Source organism: Coffea eugenioides, chromosome 10, assembly GCF_003713205.1.
Source record: "Coffea eugenioides isolate CCC68of chromosome 10, Ceug_1.0, whole genome shotgun sequence".
NCBI lineage: Eukaryota > Viridiplantae > Streptophyta > Magnoliopsida > Gentianales > Rubiaceae > Coffea > Coffea eugenioides.
Genome location: NC_040044.1, coordinates 7,411,107 through 7,434,819, shown reverse-complemented (window position 1 = coordinate 7,434,819; position 23,713 = coordinate 7,411,107). Strand labels below are relative to the sequence as shown.

The following is a 23,713-nucleotide window of genomic DNA, read 5'->3' as shown; positions in this document are numbered from 1 at the left end:
AACGTTCAGATATCCCAAAAGAAATGTCACCTTTTTTGGAAACATATTTCTTCCGAAATAGGCACCTTTTAAAATGAATGGATACTTAACGGACATTTAAGAGTTGTATCATTAGACACAACCCCTAAAAAAAAACTGTTTAGTTAAAAAGAAATATTAAAACAAAATTAATTAAAATTAATTTCAGTTCTTAAGTGCCCAAGTGCCAATCTTTTGACCATTAAATTTATATTCTAATTCAATAGTCAACATGACAAATATATGTGCAATTTTGAAGTTTCCCACTATCCAAATTTATTTGAATAGGTGTGCACTTGATTATAAATCTCTTTCATTCTTCACACACTTTTAATGTGGAATTCATCACTAACTTTTTCCGACATCCCCCGCCCCTCGCCTCCTTGTCATAAAATTATCCTCGCCTCCGCCCCTCCAGCTCTGTTTCCCCGGCGAGTGCCCATGAGGGCACTTTTTTTATCTCTTTTTTTTTTTGAACAAATAAAAACTTTATTCATAAGAAATAAGTGCATACAATGGTGTTTATTAGATCCTAGTTACATCAGACTCACAAGCTAATACAAGTATCATCAGTACGCCTACTTATACAAGAGCAAAACACTAATGAGGCAGTCCAAAATTCACAACGAGCTCAAGGTTTGTCTCAGTCCGAGGCACCTTTTCCTAACTTGCAACAGCATTTTGCACTGGTTCAAGGACAGCAGAAACAATAGCCATTTTCAGACAAATGCTGTTGTCTAAATATGATTTGGTTCCACTAATATTACAATCACTACTACTACTACTACTACTAATAGTAACATTATTAGGAAAAAATAATCTACTACTAATAATTTAACTCAAGATAATATGGAAAAAATAGATATATGAATAATTTTATTATATTTATTTAATTAATACGAGGATGGGGTGGGGCTATGCTGCCCTGCCTTAACCCGCCCCATTTAAGGCTGGGGAAGAAATTCCTCCACCCCCTGCCCCCTACCCCATACCTCCCCTCATAGAGCGTGTGTCTGTGAACGCTCACTTTTGTTGTCATTCCTAATTATTAATAATGATTGTATCGTGCAGTGTAGATAGTTGTGTAACAAATATACACTAAAAAAAGCATGTAAAAATATGACAAAATTTGCACCCAAAACTCAAGTTCCAACCATTCAATTTCACTGAGTGTTGTGTTGCCTTTCAGACTAGGGTTGCAAACGAGTCGAGTCGAGTCGAATTTTGGACTTATCGAGCCGAGCTCGACTTAATAATAGGTGGGCTCGAGTTCGACGAGCCAAGAAAATTGAGCTCGAGCTTGACTCGACAAAGGAAAAGCCAGGTTCGAGCTCGACTCGACAAGGCTCACGAGCTATAGCTCGATTTTTGGCTCGCGAGCAGCTCGAATTGCCAGCTCATAATGTAGCTCGATTTCTGGCTCGCGAGCTGCTCGTTAGCTCGAGTTTCTAGAAATTAATCTAATAAAAATAACAAATAATTATTTTTTCTTAATAAATAATGAAATATTAGGGATATATATGTAATTTTACTATTAAATTAAAAATTAAAAAAATATATAGTAAAATTAAAAATAATATATATATATATATATATATATACATATACTCGAGCTCGCTTAATATTTTGAGCTCGAACTTGAGCTCGAGTTCGATTTCGCCAACTCGAGCTCGACTCGAGTTCGATATTGACCGAACTCGAGTCGAGCTTTGACTCGAGCCGCTCGCAAGCGGCTTGGTTCGTTTACAGCCCTATTTCAGACTTTGAACCTAATCCTATTTCAAAGCTAAGGGTAGAGAAGAATCATTTTAGTTTCTAAATCGTGTGTATAAAAATTAATGGAAATCGAATAAACTAAACTTTATGAATCTCATGCTTCTTCCTAAGAATAAAAATTTTCAAATAATACTTCGCTTGTATCATTAACATATTTTCCAACTCACCTTTCCATCTCACGTACATCATCACATCACAAAAAGTGCTATAGTAATTATTCCAAATAATATTTCAGATAATACTCTATTCAAACACATGCAATATTCTATAAGAGGTTTGTATGAATTATTATAAACTGTAGTATTAGCATAGATTGAGAGTTTCTTCATAACAATTTCAATTGAACAGCAAACTGAGCTGAATTAACATTAAAAACTACACCCACTTCAAAATTTTGAATCTTCCTCAATAATTTCTGAAAATATCCCGCACTAATGTTCAAACCCTTTCACTTCCATTAAAGCAGTAATCAATTTTTTTCTCCAAATTAAAATCAAGGCAATTGCGACGGTCTTATTGCTCAATTTGTCATAACCAACCATGGCGATTATGCTGGCAAAGAAATAAGGATTAGATTAGACTTCAAGATTAAACTAGTAATTACGAAATCAAAAAAAATCTCCATGAAAACAGCCAAAACTAATTAATGCTGCATATCCACGAGTAAATTTCACCGTTAGATGGTGAAAGAAGTATTATTAATCCTTTAGATAAACAATTGGGTTTGTTTGGATATCATATTAGTCACAAAAAATTATTTACTTGTACTCAAAACATATTTTTCAATCAATATTTTTGTTTTTATAACTATCTTTTTATCTTATATATATTGCATGACAAAAAATGCTACCATAAATATTTTCAAATAATCTCCCATCCAAACGCACTCAATGTTAAATATTTAAAATTTAAAATTTTATTTTTAGTGAAAGATGCAAGTTAGATGGATTGGTAGAATTTTAACGTTAGGTATGAGACCTAAAACTTGAAAAAACAAAGTTTAGTGGTCATAAAAAAGGGACTAAATCCCTCTTTGGACGATGAGTCAGAGGTTCGAACTCCACCTGCAGTGACAAAAATCTAAAAGAAGTGTCAGAATACCCCCCTTGATGTAGTCAGATCTGTATACTTGCTAACCCATTATACAACCTCTTTAGACTCCCCTTCCTGTAGAATATGATAGATTATGTTATATAAATGTTATAGAATATTTGTTAAAAATATGAGACCTAAAACTTGAAAGATGTGGACTCTAGGATAGATTAAATTATATAAATGTTTTCATTACCGAAAAAAAAAAAGGAAGTTAAGACCTAAAACTTGAAACTTGAAAGATGTGGGCTCTTAATAATCAGTTAAAGGAACAGACTCAACAACACGCATCGAAGGAAAGCCGGATTTCACCTAACCTGCAACTTGTTAAGAATGAAATCTGACTTGTAATCAAAGACCTAGAGACCCGTTGACAAAGAAAGGTATCGATGATATGATTTTACTTATAGAACACAGCATCCCTAAAACCGGTAATCTTCTATTTCAATTCAAGCATTCAAAATTGCAATTGGCCAACCCAGTCTGCAAGACAAAGAAATCCCCCGCCAACTCCAACTTGTACACAATTTAATGAAAAAATCTGGAAAATCAAGAGGAACAAGAGAAACCCATTTTTAAAATGCAGAAAGAAAATGTCCTAGAACAAATGTTCCTGCAATGCTGGCTGTCTAGATTATTGGGACAAGATATCAAACAGTTAGAAGGCAGAAGACTTTTGATTGGTCGGTAGGTTTAGTTGGTCCCGCCATATCCGATGACTTCACTTATAAAACTTCCGAACATACAGTAGTTTGTATCTGTATATAATGAAGCGGCTGTGTTGCTGCTTCAGACGTCGAATTCCGAAGCAATTTTCGGAGAACAGTCCCTCGCAGGTACTGAAATTTTTCTTAGAAGTCTATCTTTGTCTGATATTTTTGGTGTGGTTTAGTGATCTTGCTTAATGGGTTTTAGAGTTCGAAAGTAGATATGGAGAACCCATCAGAGGGCAATGCCAATAATGCGTTCCAATCTGAGGTATGCATTGCTTACCTTAAAGCTTTTCTCTTGTTCCTTCGTTTATTAAATTTTCTGCCGACCTCATTTCAATTTTGAAGGATCGCTCTGGACCGATGGGCATTATTAATTGTTTAATTAATTGTTGTTTGTTAGTAGCTCCTAATTCTCAGACTTGGATCAATTGATGAGTCTCCCTTTGACACACAAAGAAAGTCACATTCTTATGTTGTACATCAATCCAAATTTTGCTTATGTATGTACATCTAACCACAATAGTGTATGTACTGTTAGTGTACATATGATAAACTCATATTCTTAATAAACAAACTTTGTGCACTATTATTATCTTTTTTTTCCCCTTAGTTCCCCTTACTTATTTGGTGGATTTTGGAGAGCTTGGTGACCGGGGCGTGGGAGCTGGTGGCCAGAGAGTTGTTGTACACTTGAGAACTGAATTGTTGAGTATTATGCTGACTAAAAACTCAATTTGTTATAAGAACGTCAGCTGCTAATTTTGAGTGAATGGCTACAGAGTGCCATTTTTTAGCTATTGTTGTCAATGATATCCGTGACAATGCATCATATTTGTTTTGATAAGTAGTGCAAGAATTGAGCAACTACAGAGTGCTAGTTTTGAGCTAATGTTGTCAATGACTCCAAGAACTATTAGGGGTACCAGGTAGGTAAGGAACATTTCCTGAACATTCATTTATTCTAAATTATTCGTGGTTTACATGGCCACCTTGTTTTGCTTCAAGAGGCATTATGAATTTGGATGCAAAAGGAGCTGCTGCCTTGGTGGTTAATAATCATCTGGATGTAACACCCTGTACTTGTGTAGTCAAACAAAGTTATATGTTAAGAGAGTTACCCTTTCGTTTTCCTTCTTTTGTGAGATCATATGACAGTGAATTGCGATGGAACCTTTTTATCTGTTGAGTTTTATGTATTAGCTTGCACAAATACATCCTAATATATACATTATGAATTTCTGACTGCAGAATTTAGAGGAAAATGTGAGGACAATGAGGAACAGTTCTGATAGTAATATCATCCATAACCATGACTTCTCTAGGGGGCTTCATTCATGGCATCCGAATTGTTGTGAGGCCTATGTGATCTCAGCTTACTCAAGTAGCATTGAAGGAAACTCGCCCAAACCTGGCACTTATGCTGTCATTACAAACCGGAAGGAACCTTGGCAAGGCTTGGAGCAAGATATAACAAGCCAAGTCTCTACTGGTTCCACATATACAGTGTCTGCACGTGTTGGTGTATCAGGTGCTCTTCAGGGATATGCTGATGTCCTAGCAACATTAAAACTGGAATACAGGAACATGGATACTAGCTACTTGTTCATTGGAAGGCAATACATTTCTCTTTCTCATAGATTAGTTGCCCTGTTTTATTTTTAGAGCCATTGCTCTGATGGCAGTGTCCTTGTGCAGAAGGTCTGTTTTGAAAGATTGCTGGGAGAATTTAGAAGGCACATTCTTGCTGTCGACAATGCCTGATAGGGTGATATTTTATCTGGAAGGGCCTTTACCCGGTGTGGACCTGCTTATAGAATCAGTAGTAGTCTCTTGTTCTAGCTCCAGTTGGTGTAATGTAAGTTTATCTGATTCTCCCACGACACTTCTTCTAGGAATTTTGCATTTCATTGAGAACTAGCCAATAGTAGGATAAATGATTAGTATGATGGCGTGAAGGACAGCTGTATTTGTGTGTTTAAGGATAGTAAATGTGTCCATTGCTTCTGCAATCAGCTCAAGTTACTGACAAGGACTTGTTACTTGACAGAGCCAGAGCAAAGGATCTCCATTGTTTGAAGAAGAGAACATCATAACAAATTGGAAGTTTGACGATGGTCTTAATGGTTGGTCTGGTAGAGGCTGCAAGGTTGTTTTGCATGACACAATGGCAGATGGCAAAATTGTTCCACAATCTGGGAAATTGTTTGCATCTGCTACAGAACGTACTCAGAGCTGGAATGGCATTCAGCAGGAGATAACAGGGAAAGTAAACCGGAAGCTTGCTTATGAGGTTAGTGCGGTAGTTCGCATATATGGTAACAATATAACCAATGCAGATGTTCAGGCGACATTGTGGGTTCAGGCTGCAGACATGCGCGAGCAGTACATAGGCATTGCAAAGTAAGTTTGTGCTTGCCATATCTGATTTCTTTTGTTCCATGGTAAAGTGGAGCAGAGGATGTCATTATACTTAGCAAATAATCAGCTGAAGTTTATCTTTAAAAGCTAGTGATCTTTGTTGAAGATGTGCTTTTCTGGGAGAAGATTATCCTTTTGTGAGGATCAATCCTTAAAAAGAAGTTTTCCCTTCTTATTTTTATTTTGCAGCTATATGGGTTATACACCATATCATGTTAAAACAACCAGTGAGGCGGGATGTCTTACTAGTGTACTTAAAAGATACTGCTGCAATGGACATATTACTACCGAAAACTTTAATTTAGTATTTTGACTGATCATATTTAAAAATGTGTTGGTGCACATACAGTATGCTTGACAAAGCAATGAGATGAGCATCAATTACTTCAATAGTTATTATAGAATGGAACTTCATCTTCCTTGATATGTTATTTTAGGTCTCATATTGATACAACGAATTGATCTGAAGGGCATTATCCTGCATGAGGCCTAATGTTCTTGGTTGTGTGAACATTTTTAGTATATGCTTGAACATTTTTAGTAGACTTGTAGTATTCATCAGAAAAGATATCATGTATGGACATTATCCGAAAAATATGCTAAATGAATGACCTGCAGAGTGAAGGCAACAGACAAGGATTGGGTGCAGATGCAAGGAAAATTTCTTCTTAATGGTTCGCCATCGAGAGTAGTGATTTACTTAGAAGGTCCACCTCCGGGCACTGATATCCTTCTTAATAGCTTGGTGGTAAAACATGCGGCTAAAGTACCTCCTTCACCTCCTCCGGTAATCGAGGTTGGTTGAATAGGTCCTGTGATGTGGTGTTTCCAGTTCACATCCATGATGCGAAAATATTTCATATTTTACATCCTTTTTCTTGAATTATGTTAGTCAAGAAGAAATCTTCTGCATGCCTTCTCAATTGTGTTATGTTTTGCATGCTAATTTCATTAATGTTTTCAGGATGTAGCTTTCGGTGTTAATATCATTGCCAACAGTGACCTTAATGATGGCACAAATGGGTGGTTTCCACTTGGCAACTGCACTCTTAGCGTTGGAACTGGCTCACCACATATAATTCCTCCCATGGCTAGAGATTCTCTTGGAGCTCATCAGCCACTAAGTGGTCGCTACATCCTTGTGACAAAACGCACCCAAACATGGATGGGTCCTGCTCAGATGATTACTGACAAAGTAAAACTCTACGTGACATATCAAGTATCCGGGTGGATTCGAATTGCTCCTGGCCCTACTAGCCCCCAGAGTGTGAACGTTGCTCTTGGTGTGGATGACCAATGGGTTAACGGCGGACAAGTTGAGATTCGTGATGATAGATGGCATGAAATTGGTGGGTCATTTAGAATTGAAAAACAACCTGCTAAGGTGATGGTTTATGTTCAGGGTCCTGCTTCGGGCATTGACTTCATGGTTGCTGGACTGCAAATATTTCCAGTTGACAGGCATGCCAGGTTTAAATCCTTGAGGAGACAAACAGATAAGGTACATTTTTCTTCTGCTTTTCTTTATTTTCTACATGTATTGATGTATAGTAGCCACAGGGTGATCACTACGTGTCTAATCAGACATATCTCCATATGTTCTTTCCTTAAAATGCATTTTACAAGCTTTCTGAGATAAAGCTTTCTTCTTATGAGCAAATGATTTTACTGAATTTTTGTCATATATTCAATGAATCGTTTGGCCAAACTTATTGGGTCACACTAACACAAGCAAAAGATACTTGGTTCTTGTTCTGACATCGTGTTGTCTCACATCTTAATTTGCTTTATGCTTTACCTTACTGCATTAAAATACCAATGGTTATGTTGAATTTGGTGAATGTGTTATTATCAGATCCCTTAAAGACTACCAACTAAATCTTTTGCTAAAATGCAGATACGAAAGCGTGACATCATCTTGAAATTATCAGGATCAGATTCTGGCAGTTTGCTTGGTACCTTAATCAGAGTAAAACAAACTCAAAACAGCTTTCCCTTGGGATCATGTTTGATGAGAACAAATATGGACAATGAAGACTTTGTTGATTTCTTTGTCAAACATTTTAATTGGGCAGTCTTTGGAAATGAACTGAAGTGGTATTGGACGGAAGCACAGCAAGGAAACTTTAATTATAAGGATGCCGATGAACTCTTGAACCTCTGTACCAGCCACAACATTCAAGTCCGTGGGCATTGCATCTTCTGGGAGGTTGAGAACACAGTTCAGCAATGGATACGCAATTTGAGTCAAAGTGACTTGAAGACTGCCGTTCAAAACCGTCTTACAGGGCTTCTTACACGCTACAAGGGTAAATTCCGACACTATGATGTGAACAATGAGATGATGCATGGCTCATTCTATCAAGACCGGTTGGGCAAAGACATCCGGGCAGACATGTTCAAGACTGCAAACCAACTAGACCCATCTGCTATCCTATTTGTGAATGATTACCATGTCGAGGATGGTTGCGACACCCGGTCATCACCAGAAAAGTACATAGAGCACATACTTGACCTCCAGGAGCAGGGTGCACCTGTTGGAGGAATAGGTATTCAGGGGCATATAGATAGTCCAGTGGGACCTGTTGTCTGCTCTGCACTTAATGATTTAGGTATTCTTGGGCTTCCAATCTGGTTCACGGAACTTGATGTGTCTTCTGACAACGAGCACATTAGGGCCGACGATTTGGAAGTAATGCTTCGGGAAGCTTTTGCTCATCCAGCAGTAGATGGTGTTATGTTGTGGGGATTCTGGGAACTGTTCACGAGCAGGGAAAACTCTCATCTAGTGAATGCAGAAGGTGACCTAAATGAAGCGGGTCGGAGATATCTTGCCCTTAAGGAGGAGTGGTTGTCCCATGCTCACGGCCATATTGATGAACAGGGACAATTCTCCTTCAGAGGATTTCAGGGATCATATCAAGTGGAAATTTTCAGCACCAAAGGAAAAGTCATCAAGACATTTGCTGTTGACAAGGGCGAGGAACCGCTGATAATATCCATAGACCTATAGTTTACTAATTCAGACAATTAAGATAACGACTGCTTGTGTTTGTAATACTGTAATACTGTGGTGTAAAGTACAAAAATGTGGTGGTGGTCTTGCTGTCTGTAAATGGTTGTAAATGTTCCTTTTGCAAAGGTTTGACATGTTGCTTCTGTTCCTACTTTTTACAGTCAAATAAATGAGTAAAGATCTATCTTTTCCTCTTTCTTTTTTAGCACGATCACAGTTTCATTCCATCAAAATTACTTAGCTAGTTCTCGTCGAGAATATCAAGTAGACTAGGCAAGGATCTGGGGGTCACATTTTGCCAGAATCGCGTGCCTGTTGTAAAGAAGAACATCTCCTGCCTAATCAAGAATCATTTTAAGAGACTAAATCTTAAATCCATCCTCAACGCTGCAATATGTTTTCATGGCTCTCAAAGTACCAGGAACAGCAGAAGCCACCTCATTAAGTGCTAACTGTGGAATTTCTGTTAGTTAATAGTAAATGGTATTGACAGGTTGAGCTAATACATTTTTGCTGGAGCAGGCTATACCTTCAGCTTAATTATTTTGTTGCAGGAGGTATTGTTCCGACCCTGGACCTGGCCCAGTACATAAGCGAAAGGAAACCTTGGATAAAGATATTGGCAGTGTCCTCCAATCCATGTAACCCGTTCTCCTATATAATGATTATGGGCGTCTGTTGGGCCAAGAAGTGCAGTATTTCTCTATGATGGAGACATAACTATCCTGAAATTGTCTTGAAAGTTGAAAGCGATGGATGGTTGATGCTTACAACATTTGCAAGAATTCATTACAAACATGGGACTAGGGCCACAAAGCTCAGGCCCAGAATTTGCCGAACGTCTCATTAATCATATATCTAATTGTAGCGTCATCTCCTGATCTCCACCTAATACTTGATCCATGCATGAGGCTTAACAAAATTTTCTTGCTGTATAGGAAAAATACTTGGACTGTACGGGGAGAAGGGTCATATCTGCCAACATTCTAGCCAGTTCAGGTCAGATGAAGGATTACCAAACTGACCCGAAACCTTATAATCCACAATATGACTCCATTAGAACACGTCAAAGATGAGGTTTAATTTATTCGTGATTAATGTAAGAAGGGTGTGTAATGTAATCTCTAGAATATGCTTTCTTCTGAGCGTTTGGTCAAATCGTGGATATAATAATGCGAGGGTGCACCACTTAAAAACTTAGCTCGAAAATTCAAGAAACTAGCTGTACAGTAGCGTCGTTCAATAATTACACCATGAACTTGTACAAATCATATGCTTCGAAGGTGTGAACAGCGGCATTTGTTTGTCGACCATCTTAGTATCTAGTGACAGTACACAAATGAGCGAGCAAGATTAGACGCTTGTGGTCTGATTATCTGAAGATTCTGCTTGGGTTTAGGTGGTCCAAAGACGTGGTTTAAAAATAAACGGACCGAAGAAGCTATCCATCTAATCAGTCCCCTTAAAGGCTGAACTACTGTGATCAAGTAAGAGAGCTTCATGGCGAATCAATTAACACTGCCTTCTTAATTGCTAACAGCTAGTATTTTTTACAATCATGATCTGATGGCGTTTGGAGGCTGCAAAATATAGTATTGGGACAAATGTGATGAGTGATTAAGCAGCTCCAAAAAGCAAAGGTATTATTAAGGATTTAACTAAAAACAGTATGGGAAATGGGGAGATGGACAGAGTTGGATCTCCAGCCTAAGTTCCCCACACGGAGCATATTATGTTATATTGTTATCAACAATCATTTGACACCTTTGCAATTTGCTAGGGTCCCATGGACTCCTGAGAAAGACATGGGAAGGACCTACAAATCACATCCATTGATAGACTCCCACCATCTGCTGGTATGATAGGACCCCATTTTACCTTGTCCAGGCACAGTCTCATCCGTGTCTCTTGTACCCTGGTTCCTCTGACCCTACTCTCACATGGCTACATGGCATCCTTGCCTGCCGGACCTCCTCCGCACTAGCACCAACTGGCTTGGATCAAAAGTTTTTAATTTTCACAACTCCTATATATTGGATATTAATTAAAGTTATATACTTTTACTTTTTAAAAAAAAAAAATAATAAATTTTCATGTGTCCTATTGGATTAATAAAAGTTACGTACTTTTATTGATAAGCCCACCAAATTTTATTTTTTTAGTTTAATTTATAATTTTCACATTTGAGTACTCAATTCAATTGACAGAGACATTAATCAAATGATCATGATGTTTTTGGTTTGATCATCAAACTTTTCTTTTTCATGTAAAGCTTGAAATCTTCTTGAAAAGGGGGGAAAAAGAGATTTCACGTGAACTCTGTTGTCAATAGAATTACGGGCATGCGTAGATTTGTATTTTACAATTGAGGGAAGTAGTACGTTTATGCATGTCAACTTAGATAGGTTACACTAACATTTTAGTATCCCGATGAAATTATTCAGCAACATACCAAGCTTGATTTTAGTTAATTGCGAAATGATTCCTAATTGATTAAGCAACTTAGTTACTTCCCTTGTATTTCACATGAAAGTTGTAATCAAACGAGTAAAAGAATATATGTATGAAGAATCAAAGGAAGATTCGGGTTAATTAATGTGTTATTGGTTGGGACTACGGAGATGGAATCCATTACATACAAATATAGAATCAATAATATCTCAAAAAGTTTAAAATAAAAGAATAAATACTAGAGATGGTATGTACATCTGTTCTCAAGACTCAACTTAAAGAGACGTTAGTCAGGAGGACTCGAGACTTCTCATTGGACCCTCAAACATTTCCCTTTCCCTCTTCTCTACGTCAAAGTTTGGAGTCTTCTTTGGATAAAAAAATACATACACAGGAATAAAGATCACTTCGCACCTCTAAGCTTGTGCTGTATACATATTACAATTCATCATTTTGTTCTAGTTGTGATCCTTTTGCTCATTCTGATCACTTTTAAAAAATTATTATCATACATTTGTACGGTCCTCTAGTTTGCTAACAATTAATACTGCTGATATTATCAGTTGGATTTGAGTGGGATAAATCTAAGAAGTCGGAACATAAATTATCTAAAATATAGAGTGCGAAATAAAAATGTGATACAAGTTGAGGGTCGCAAAATGAAACTGGTTCACACAAATCTCTGTGTGTGTGTGAGAGAGAGAGAGAGAGATAAGACTCATAAGAGTGGTGGTGGTGACTGATGACAAAGTTAAAAGGACAGTGAGTGAGTATTGAGTGTGAGGAGGAGGAGGAGGAGGAGGAGGATGATGAATGATGTGTCTATGTTCTGCGCATCGGGAAACAGCTCCCGCGCTGTTTTCGCGCGCCCTGAACCATACGACACCCTTCATTTGGGTCCCTCCTTTTAAAACCCCTCCAACCAATCTCAGATTTCTCTGGTCTCAGACCATGCGTCCCTCCCTCTCCAACACTCTGCCTTTTGCCATTGGGTTGGATGCGCAGTATTTCTATCTACTACTGTTAGCGTATGATATGACACAGATGTGTGATTACTAATAAATTATAGTATAACTTTCCATGCAGCATTCATTCATTCACAGCTAGTTTCTAACACCTACTACTGCTCTTTTGCCCATTTTAGATATATACCCTCTCGGCAAGTCTGATCATTCATATTATTATTATCAAAAAAAAAAAAAAAAAGTCTGATCATTCATGGCCTCGTGGGGCTTTGGGAGTGGATGCAGGCTGAACAATCAACCAATAAACCATGCTGCATAAGTCACCGCCATTATCAACCTTAGAAAGGGGCTTCCAATAATTGTTTACCGAGTAGTAGACTAAAGATCGACTTGCTTTATATTACTTACTTGGTAGGATATTAATTAATAAGGTGATTGCAGAATCTTTGATTTCATTCTTTACACTCTTTTATTGCCCATTGTTTTTTTTTTATATAAAAAAAAAAATAAGAATCTCTCATAAAAACAAAACAAAAGGGATTTTTCTTAGTTATCAGCATGCAATTCCAGGGTCTAGCAAGTAGTGGTGGATGGTAGTATACAGCTGCTTTAGCTCTCTCTCGGTAGTGATACCATTGCACCGCTATACCTGGTACGTAGTAATATTTTTGTTGATGCTGGAAACAGAGGTTGAATTTTATCAGCTTCCAATTTTGGAACCACTTGACTTGACTGACACCAGTTTTAATACTTTTAACTTGAGATTACAGATGCCGGATGAAGAGAAAAATTTAAGAATCAAGACAAACGCTGTCACGTAGAACCTAACAACTTTTGACTCAATGAAAGCCTTTTGTTTTCTCAATTTGGATCAATGAAACTTCTTTCTTTTTCGAATGGATCAAGGAAATTCAATGGGAGTAGGATGTCAAGTGTCAACACCGTATCCCAAGTGAAAAAAAAAAGAGATCAAATATTATGATGTGAAATTGAATATCGAATCATCGGGGGACTGACATTCCAATCAGGTGCACCGCCTTCAAGATAATCTTTGAACATCAGTCCATCAATTTCACGTGTAAACATTCCATTTGAGGCTATGATATTTGACATTTTTTTAAACAAAAGAATATTGTAATAAAACCGAAAAAGGACAAAAAAGTAGATTACCATCCCCTTTAACTTGCTTTGCGACATACCAACATTATTATTTTTTTAAAAAAAATTATAGTAAATAAAATAAAATTTGAGGCACATCAAACTTAGTACAAGAATTGACATCTAAAAGTCATTGGCCAAAAATAATCTACACTACTGTTACCATGACTTGGAATTGGGGGAAAAGCCAGACAATTCTTTGTCGGACTAAGTGTCTATATGTACTTAAAATATGACTCAATTTGTATATTTAAATCATACAACGCTACTTATTAAGATTCTCTTGGTTGAGATATTGGCCGTCATTAGGGCCAATTGGTTCTAATTACGCACTTTCCAAGTGTTGAGTTGGATGGCGAACAGATTATCAAAAAGTTAAGTGGAGCATTATGGATTAGTAGTAATAATATAATCTAATCTAATTCAATTTCTTCGTAATCCTTGTTTCATTCAGCACACTGCATGCCCAATTGGTTGCCTTGAGTTTATAAAGATTTTCATGCAGTTCCAAAAGAATCATTGCTTAAGCTTTTGCTTCATTTCACAAAGATTCGTATATTTAATAAAGGATACTCGGGATTCAGTTCATCCATCCAAACCACGAATTTCTCTGGGATGAGAGGATAGGATCGTTTTGAGGATCCGATCTCTTGCCATGACCTGCTCCCAAGAAAGTCAAATTGTGGGTGCCTCACGTCACTCAACATCTACAGAGGTCGATGCATTGATGATCAGGTTAATCTTTGTGTATATATATATACAATGCACGATTGATTGCGTGTCATTTAATTCTAATTTGAATTTTGATTTTTTGTGTGTATATAACATGCATTTATGTTCAGTAATTATACACTGTCGATATATAAAAAATTAATTGAAATTAATAACCTGAGTTCGAAATAAGATAATAATTCTTTGCTCTTATGTAACATATGGCTGCAGAAGAAGAAGATAAACATGATGAATTTTGTCAAGAAGAAAAAAATAAAAAGAAGAAGAAGAAGGAACGAACTGCACTGCAGAAGATAGACAGATAGATATAATGCACAAAATAGATTTCAATAATATATGTGATTCTATACCACGAGGACTGACCCCTCAATTTTCTGTTGACTAAGGGGGCAGCAACAAATTGATGGTGAATGTCTTGAAATTACTGGTCCTAACTGTGTAACAAACAGGAAGATAAAACATTTTAATTCTTACTTTTGGAGCCAATTTTTTCCACAAACGATAAACTTTCCTGTCAAGACCTGATGTGATTAACAAATCTTCCTTCCTTAGGCAAAGGCAAAGGCAAAGGCTACTTTTTTGACTGACTTATATGATTCTGTAACTTTCTTAATTACTGTGTCACCAAATTATCTTAAAGCGAATGACAGTTGTCCTCGCTTTAGCTTTGATACGTAGTAATAATAATGCTTGGCAGCTGGAAGGAGGATTATCGTCAATTACTATATAATTAGTGGAAGAAGATAATCATATGAACCATGATAATCCACGTAGCTCCTCTTACCTTATAGACTAGTATTATTGATCTTCAATACAGCATCATAGATTTCCTTGGATTCTTGCTGTTATGGCTGCTTGCCACGTCGCTTAAACCATCATTATTTAAGAGACAAAAATTAAACTATATCTAAATAAAAAGGTTGCGACTAGGTAGGTTTAATTATCTAACTGAATCGAGTTGACCAAAAATTACAGTGGATTAAAAAATAAAAATTTTTAAAAAAAAGGGTTCCACTTTATTCTGTGTTAAACATTTGAATATTCTTGCATGGCTTGGCTGCAGCAAAAGACTTTTTGGAGGTATCGCCAATAATCTTCCACGGTGGTGGTTCATTGCATTCCCATGAGATAAAAAAATGTATTTAACGACTAACCCTCCTTTATTATCTTGACTAGTAAAAGGTGATAATGATTGCAATCAGATAGATTATTGCTAATGAAGTGGCATTTTGTGGACGCAAATTAGGTAAGTAATTTGTTTGGCTGTGCCTCTCTGTCACGATAAGAAACTACGCACTGTTTTATTTTCAGTTTCCACCTACTAACTTCGTTGCTGCATGCACATGCAAATTAACAGCAACGCGATTTCCTGCCTATCTTTGTTGGAAATTCTCCCCAAGAACTATAAGTAGCCGGCCGGCCGTAGGGTTTGATTTTCCACAAAAAAAAAAAAAAAAAAAAAAAAACTGGAGGCAGACCACACCACACGCTAGTTTGATTTGCCAGTCTGAATATGGACTTTGGGGAAAATATGTGCAGGCAGATGATTAGTCAGCTAGATTTGTACTATCAGATTCGTCAACTTTTTGGAACGTTGTTGGATACTTAATAAATAAATGAGAGCGGTGCGGAAGGCTTTTGTTCACTTTGGGTATTTGTATTGCGGAGTTTACAAAGAAGTATCCAGTTTCAAATGTATTCTAAAGAATCTAAAGATAATGCTCTCTTTTCAAACACTTTCATTCTCTTTTTAGTTCTTGCTTTCTTTTAATTAGTTCTTTTTCGAATTTGGTGGGTTTAGTGTCTCGTCAAATCATCAAATCAATCAAATTTGGGAATGAAATGAGACTGCTGCGCACGTTGCTTTTCATGGGACTTGTTATAATTTGAACTTTGGAGGTTCGTTTTGTTATTGATATTTTTCGATTCAACAACACAACTTTTAGACAAAATGCCAAACTTGCTGTTTTCGAATGGACTTTAAAAGAGTAATTTATCATTTTAATGGAAATTGCTGCTGAAAATAAAATCTAATCTTGGCAATATCAATTTCCGTGAAAAAAATCAGTTCCCTTTTTTTTTTTTATATATAGCACCAAAGGTAAACGCTGTTAAATTTGTTATAGGTTGGATTGTTATGATCAGGAATTAATGAATTTAAAGGGAAGCAGTAAGGTAGACTAATTTAAAACTTGAAAAAATGCTAGATAATGTGATAGATTTTACGATCGTATAATAAATATGTACACATTTATATTTGAGCTAATGTTCTATACACTATTACAATTGCATGAATGACATTATATATTAAAGATTAAAACTTGAAAAATGCTAAATAATGTGATAGATTTTACCATCGTATAATAAATTTTGTACATATTTATATTTGAACTAATCTTATATACACTGATAGTTTATATATTATCACAATTGCATGGATGACATTATTATATGCTGAAGATTAAAATTGAAAAATGCTAAACATGTGATATATTTTACGATTGTATAATAAACATATGCACATTTATATTTAGATTAATTTTTAATATATTGACACTACATAAGTGTCTTTCATCTGTGTCAATACACATAAGATTAACTTTGGATATATTTATTTATTAATCTTTACACACTCTGCCTAAGATTAGAATTAGCAGTAACTGAGGCACAATACGGAGAGAAAGATTGGAATAGTGTTTTGTCAGACGGACAGTGAGTGACAAGTGAATGTGGGCATAAGTGAGGCTGGGGCTACATAAGTTGTAGAAGTACCTGTTGGTCTGCGTTGGAAACGTCCAATCTCTCTTTCAACAGAACTTGCTTTGATAGACAGTCCTAAATAATAAAAATAAATTCACTGGAAAACCCACAGGACACCCCACCCCACAACCGTTTGTAGCGCGGGTATCCCGGGCGTATTCAGAGTTTGTAGGGTCCCCCTTCTCGTTGGCCCTTCGGCTCCTTATCGTGTCATCTCATGAATGATATGGGCCTCATCAATTTATCAGTCCAAAAAATGAATATTCAATGAATCAACTTATTAAAACTATGTTAAGGTCTCAAATTCGCGTTCTGCGAATAGTAAAAGAGTAAAAATTGTGGGGAGCCACTAAATTATTGCCGTTATCCACTTTTGACTCTTTTATCTAAATTTTATTTTTAATTGATCATTAAACAATTAAAACTGTATATTTTAAGGATTTTTGATGACTTTAAGTATAATTTGGCCTGATTTAAAGGGCATTTGTGTCCGTTCGTAAGAAAAAATCCTTGTACCATGCCTTGCATGTGGTGTTTTTTTCAAGGGTTAATAACATTTTATCCCCTTAAAGAATACTCAATTTCTCAGTTTACCCCCTAACCTTTAATTTTGCTCACTTAACCCCCTTTAGGACAAAATTGCCCTTGCATTATTTTGACTTTTCATTTACCTTATTTTCCTTTCTTTTATTTCTTTTTCTCTTTCTTCTTTATTTAATTCTTCCTCTTTCTCACAAAAATCTTCACCTTAATGATTGAAATTAAAAAAGAAGAATTGCAGAGATCTATCTTCTCCTTAAATGATTAAAAAAATATTCAAATCACTTTCCTAAAATACAATTTTTTTAGCCTTTCAATTCTTTTAATTTTGAGTTTTCCTCTTTCCTTTCTAGTTTCTCATTTTATTCTCAAGAAAATATCATAAGATGAAATTGTTTTCCTTTCTTTTATTTCTTTTTCTCTTTCTTCTCTCTTTCATCCTTCCCAATAGAAATTCCATTTCAACGAAAATTTTTGTTTTGAGTTTGTAATTGCATATTTCTGGGTGAAGGTTTAAAAGGCATCAAAAACTAATTTTGATTTTTTGTATGATGCCACGTGTCACAAATTTCAATTGATGATTATTAATCAGGTCACAATTTCATCTTAAGATATTTTCTTGGGAATAAAATGAGAAACTAGAAAGGAAAGAGGAAAACCCAAAATTAAAAGAATTGAAAGGCTAAAAAAATTGTATTTTAGGAAAGTGATTTGAATATTTTTTTAATCATTTAAGGAGAAGATAGATCTCTGCAATTCCTCTTTTTTAATTTCAATCATTAAGGTGAAGATTTTTGTGGGAAAGAGGAAGAATTAAATAAAGAAGAAAGAGAAAAAGAAATAAAAGAAAGGAAAACAAGGTAAATGAAAAGTCAAAATAATGCAAGGGCAATTTTGTCCTAAAGGGGGTTAAGTGAGCAAAATTAAAGGTTAGGGGGTAAACTGAGAAATGGGGTATTCTTTAAGGGGATAAAATGTGATTAACCCTTTTTTCAATCATTTAAAAGTTTCACTATCAAAATCCTTTGGATAAAACTCAATTTTTAAATGATTTATGAAGAAAAATCTATTGGTGTGCTTAAAAAATTGAAGAGTTACCTCTTTTAGGGTTTCTTATACTTGTCTCGATGCTTCAATTATGAATAGACAAAAATGTCCTTTAAATCCAGCTATATTTAAGTCTAAAGTCATCAAAGGTCCTTAAAGTATGCAGTTTTAATTGTTCAAACATCAATCGAAAACAAAATTTAGATAAATAACCAAAAGTAGCAATAGCGATAGTTTAGGAGTACCCCAAGTTTTTTTTACCCATTGTAAAAATAAAATGTTAGGAGAGCCACCTATGAAAGAGGTCCAATTATGAGTGATACTTAATGAAAGCAACTTGACTAGAACTCACAAGCAGTTAGGTCAATTGCTCGACTCGAATTTGGTATTGATCAAATTTGAGGACAGATTTTGCAGATTCCACGGCTCAACGAGCTCCATTGAGTTTTTCATTAAATGTTTAATTCTTATATTATTATTTCCCAATTTGCTAATTTAGATTTATTTTTTACGGTATTTAGCTATCATATATTTCATAACTCTTTATTAAATTTGAGTTCTCAAGTCTGGTATAATTTGAAAATCTTTCGAACTGTAACGAGTCAAGCTCAATCTCGACTTGGAATATTCATCGAGCTTGAGCATATCAATAGAGCATCAAGTTCGAGTTTGAGTATGGTAATACCCGAATTCGATTTGGCTCGATATTATCTCTAGATCTAATAATGCTCAATATTCTGGAAAAGTTGAGACTCAATGCAATCATCAAATATCGGAAAATTTACATTGGGAGTTTGAATCTCGTGTTAGGTGATTAAAAAATTCAAATAAACTTGATAGATTGATTTAAAAAAATCACTAATACGTGCATATTTGCAAAGGATGGTAGGGGATAATTTGCACCAAAATTGCCGCAATAATAAAAGAAAATTCACAACTTCATTCTTTTTGCATAAAAAAAATTAAAAATCTAGTTTAGAAATTTATAAAAGAAATTTGCCAAGTTTTATTTGGACCTACAGAAAGGACCAGCAAAACAAAAAATCCTGTCTTTATTGCATCTTTATAAATCGAAAAATTGAACTTATGTGACGCTCATTGTGCTCTCTCACTCCCTCTGTCACTCGTTATTTTTTGAGATTGGGTTTGAACAGTTAGACTCTTGGCCATGATGAAGCCATACACCTATTTTTCCTTCAAAAAATCAATCATAATGTGAAATGAGTACCCTGTATACACCTCCAAAGATGTGTCTCAATCTAAATTGTAGAAACTGTGCATTTGCAATCAAAGTATAATTTACGGCTTTAATCAGATAACATAAACTCGACTGGATCTTAGCTGCTAAATTTAAAATTTTTGCCGTACCAAAACCCCACCCGATACAGCCTTTCCTTACCTGGGGGCAGCTACATGCGGAAGTACTTGTTGCCATGATCGAAAAACATTGTGGGGGAAAGTTTGGTAATGGTCATCGCCGCCAGCTATATATCCTTTCTTGATTCAAAAAGCCGGGAGAGAGCCACAGAGGGCATGTCATCCAGCTTCATATGTCATTCTTGTCTCTCTTTTGAAACAAACAGGGCCTGGGGACTAGCACTAAACAAGTACTATTAGCCTGGCACTATTGCTACTGCCACTGGCTCTGATCTTAGTCTGTGCGCACGTGGTTGTTCTGTAACATGGGCTATCCTCAACAGTGACTGAGTGAAGTGTTGATATCAATACATGAACTTTACACTTAACGAGCAAAGTCTCAAGCACACCAAACAAAAAGTGTACTCTTGACACTGAGAATTAATCCATTTCTCCTCATGATGTATGCCAAAATCGTAATTACTTATCAAATTACTTCCACTTGACTAAATTTTCGTTGGTGGCCAGACAAAATGAGCATTTTTTTTTTTATTACAATGAGCATTTCTGAAACAACAAGCTCAAACGTGAATGTCTTCAATCTGAGTAGATAATCTGAAGTCCCTGGTCTTCCTCGCTTTTTTTTTTTTTGTTTGGAGGTGGTCTTCCTAGCAGTTTGAGTGAAGGACTTGTACAGTTTTTTGTATAATAAGGTCTGGAGATAATTTCAGAAACCTCTCCCCTGAGGTTTCTAATAATTTCGTTGATCTTCTCTGAAGTTTGACAAATTACATTAACCTCCTTTGAGGTTATGATTTGGTAACAAAATTAGTCTAGTATAATAAAAAAATTTACTTTCGGGAGAGAGATGGAAATTTTGTTCCACAAATGTCCCTTTTATGCATCTGGTCAAGATGTATTAGCAAAAACAATTATCAGTCAAGGTGTGTTACAGTTATGATTGTCTCAAAAAATTTCATGATTTTCAATTTAAAGTATAACTTTTAAATATTAAACTGATAACAGTAGAGATTATTTACCTAATTTAGGCTATGTTTTTTGTGATTTTGCATAGAAAAGAATTTCTAATTTTGCCTTTTTTCTACCTCATTTCTTGGCCATTTCCACGAAAGTACTTTAATACAAAGGCTATTTGTTTGGTTTCTAAATTAAGGGGGAAAATGCTAAAAAAAAAAACTTGTTTTTTTATTTCTTTTCTCTGTACTTCCTTTGCTCTACTGGAGCCTTTCTTGAATATGATTGAAATATGGTCATGTCAAGTTCTGTCAATCATAAAATGACACCAATTGCTAACAAATTTGCGCCATTTTGTATATTCCACATTAATGTTCATGCTATTAACACAGATAATACCATTAATTAATTGATTTGTGCCATAATTACTTAATTCTCAAATTTTAGTTTCTAGTCTCAGATTATGTGTTGGGATACATGAGTAATTTCATGTTAGGTGATGTTAGCAAATGGGTCCTTTATTCTGTCAGGGAAGATCAACATAATTTTTCAAATTTTAAGGGAGGTCATTGAAATTATGAAAAACCTCAAGGGGGTTTTTGAAATTATACCCAAGGTCAGTCTGGATCTTTCCTTTTTTCACTGTTAACCGTTGAAATTGTCGTACTAATACCACGTATAATTGCATGCCCCATTGCCACTGGTTGTCTCCACTTCTTATTCAATAGTACCGCTAGCTTTTCACACTTACGTACAAGGTACCACCACGTTTTAGGTCTTACAATTTCTTTTCACTTACCGTGAGATTTGGGCTTTAAAAAGGCAGATAATTAGATAAGATGTTTCATAAAAATCCGATACTTATTAAATATCAACTAATTATATAAATTTTAATCAACAAATTGATGATCAAAGTTGAGAAGAAACTTGAAACTCTTCCAAAATTCAGAAGTTCCTGCAGTACTCTTTTTTGGTATTTTTTTAAAGATATGATGTATATGAGGTACAAAAGTAATTAAAAAATAAATAGAGAGAATATTTATAGAATGAGCAAAAATTTTTCTTCAAAAAATCACAATCCAAACAAGGTCGTAAAATGTATAGGTTAATAAACCACAAAGCTGTGAGGTTTTTCTTAATCATTGTATTACTTGTGAGGTTTTATAATTCTTTTTTTTCCATTTTCTCGTTGCAACAAACCGAATTAATCTGAGTCTCAAACTTCTCTATATTATTTGGGGCGTTTGAGAGCATTGGATTGCCTTGGGGCATTTCAAGTATGACTGTCTCAAGACGAAGCCTTCGACAAAGGTTTTTAAAACACTACTGCCTCCGAGAGTCAGTCCTCTTTCACAGTAACATATCTCTTCTTTCTTTCTTTCTGATCTTATTTTGCGGGTTGAAAATCTTAGAACCAACCCCCTTTGGGATAATAAATATTTGACAAGAAAAAAAAGATTTTAAGAAATAATTCTACCTCCAGAATTAGCTTATTTCTTAATTGCTTCTTTGCATTGTTACTCTCCACCTTACAACTCCCTGTCCATACTTTGTTTGCAATTAGGGGTACAAATGATTCGAGTCAAATCAAACTTTGGTTTAATCAAATTAAGTGTTAACTTAATTTTACCAAATTCGGATTTGATCTCGAATTCGACGAGCTCTTAATGTAAATCTCGAGCTTGAATTCAACCTCAAATTAAAGCTGAGTTGAGGTCGAACTCAAGTTTAAAAGAAATAATTAATTTTATTTCAAAAAATGAATAAAGTAGTATTTTTCTTAACAAATAATAAAATATTATGAATATATATATGTAATTTCACTATTAAAATAAAAAAAATCAAAATGCCGGATTTCTAAATTCTCATAAAGGCCTCATGAAATTCCTTATAGAGACTCGCGAGCTAACGAATTGAATATTTTTGAATTCGAATTTGATCTGATCAGTTAGAACTCGATTCGAAGTCGATATTGATCGAACTTGAGTTGCTTGCAATCGATTTGCTAATGGCTCGACTCGTATGCAGTCTTACTTGCAATAACACGAATGAATGGCACGAGAAAGTGATGCATTTTATTGTATATTAGGTTGTCGGGTAGACGGGTGTAGGACATATGTATCGTTAAAATTGATTAGTGCAAGTGATTGTATAGAGTTTGTGCAGTGCTCATATAAAACAGAAGACTCCAATCTATATTGATTATTAAAATCGACCCGCCTATACCCTGTTCAAAAAACATCAAAAAATACATGTATGGAAGCTAAATTCTGTTTTTCTTTTAATTATTAGTAAAGACTATTTAAAATGGTTTCTTATGTAATTATATACAAAAATATTTGGACTGATTTAAAATGGTTTCTTATGTAATTATATACAAAAATATTTGGACTGACTTCGTAACCAAAATATTAGTACTTGAGAGCTGCGAATTTTATATGTTTCCGTTGGGGGACACCATGATCAGGTTCTAGTTTTTAAAATCTTGAAACAAATGATTGATAGTTGATACTCCAATCCGAAACTCAGAAACAATGCGATGAGATGAAAGTGCGATATTGCGATCAATAGCGTGTAACCGTCTTTTTAGCTAAGGCTAGGCTTGCAAGATGAGACGGATAATTCCACTAGAAATGAAATGATAATAAAATGATGGAGTTGCATGAACAGAAACTCTGGTTGGGATTGATGAGGAT

The 23,713-nt window shown here is 35.4% G+C and overlaps 1 protein-coding gene across 1 annotated transcript; it reads left to right on the top strand.

Moving 5' to 3' along the window:
* Window positions 1-3,327: 3,327 nt before the first annotated feature.
* LOC113750050 (endo-1,4-beta-xylanase 1-like) lies at window positions 3,328-9,238 on the top strand. Its single transcript, XM_027293966.1, has 8 exons — window positions 3,328-3,722; window positions 3,802-3,864; window positions 4,848-5,212; window positions 5,295-5,454; window positions 5,647-5,999; window positions 6,636-6,813; window positions 6,982-7,518; window positions 7,915-9,238. The coding sequence occupies exons 1-8, from the start codon at window positions 3,654-3,656 to the stop codon at window positions 9,028-9,030; spliced, it is 2,841 nt and encodes a 946-aa protein (XP_027149767.1). The 5' UTR covers window positions 3,328-3,653; the 3' UTR covers window positions 9,031-9,238.
* The last annotated feature ends 14,475 nt before the right edge of the window (window positions 9,239-23,713 follow it).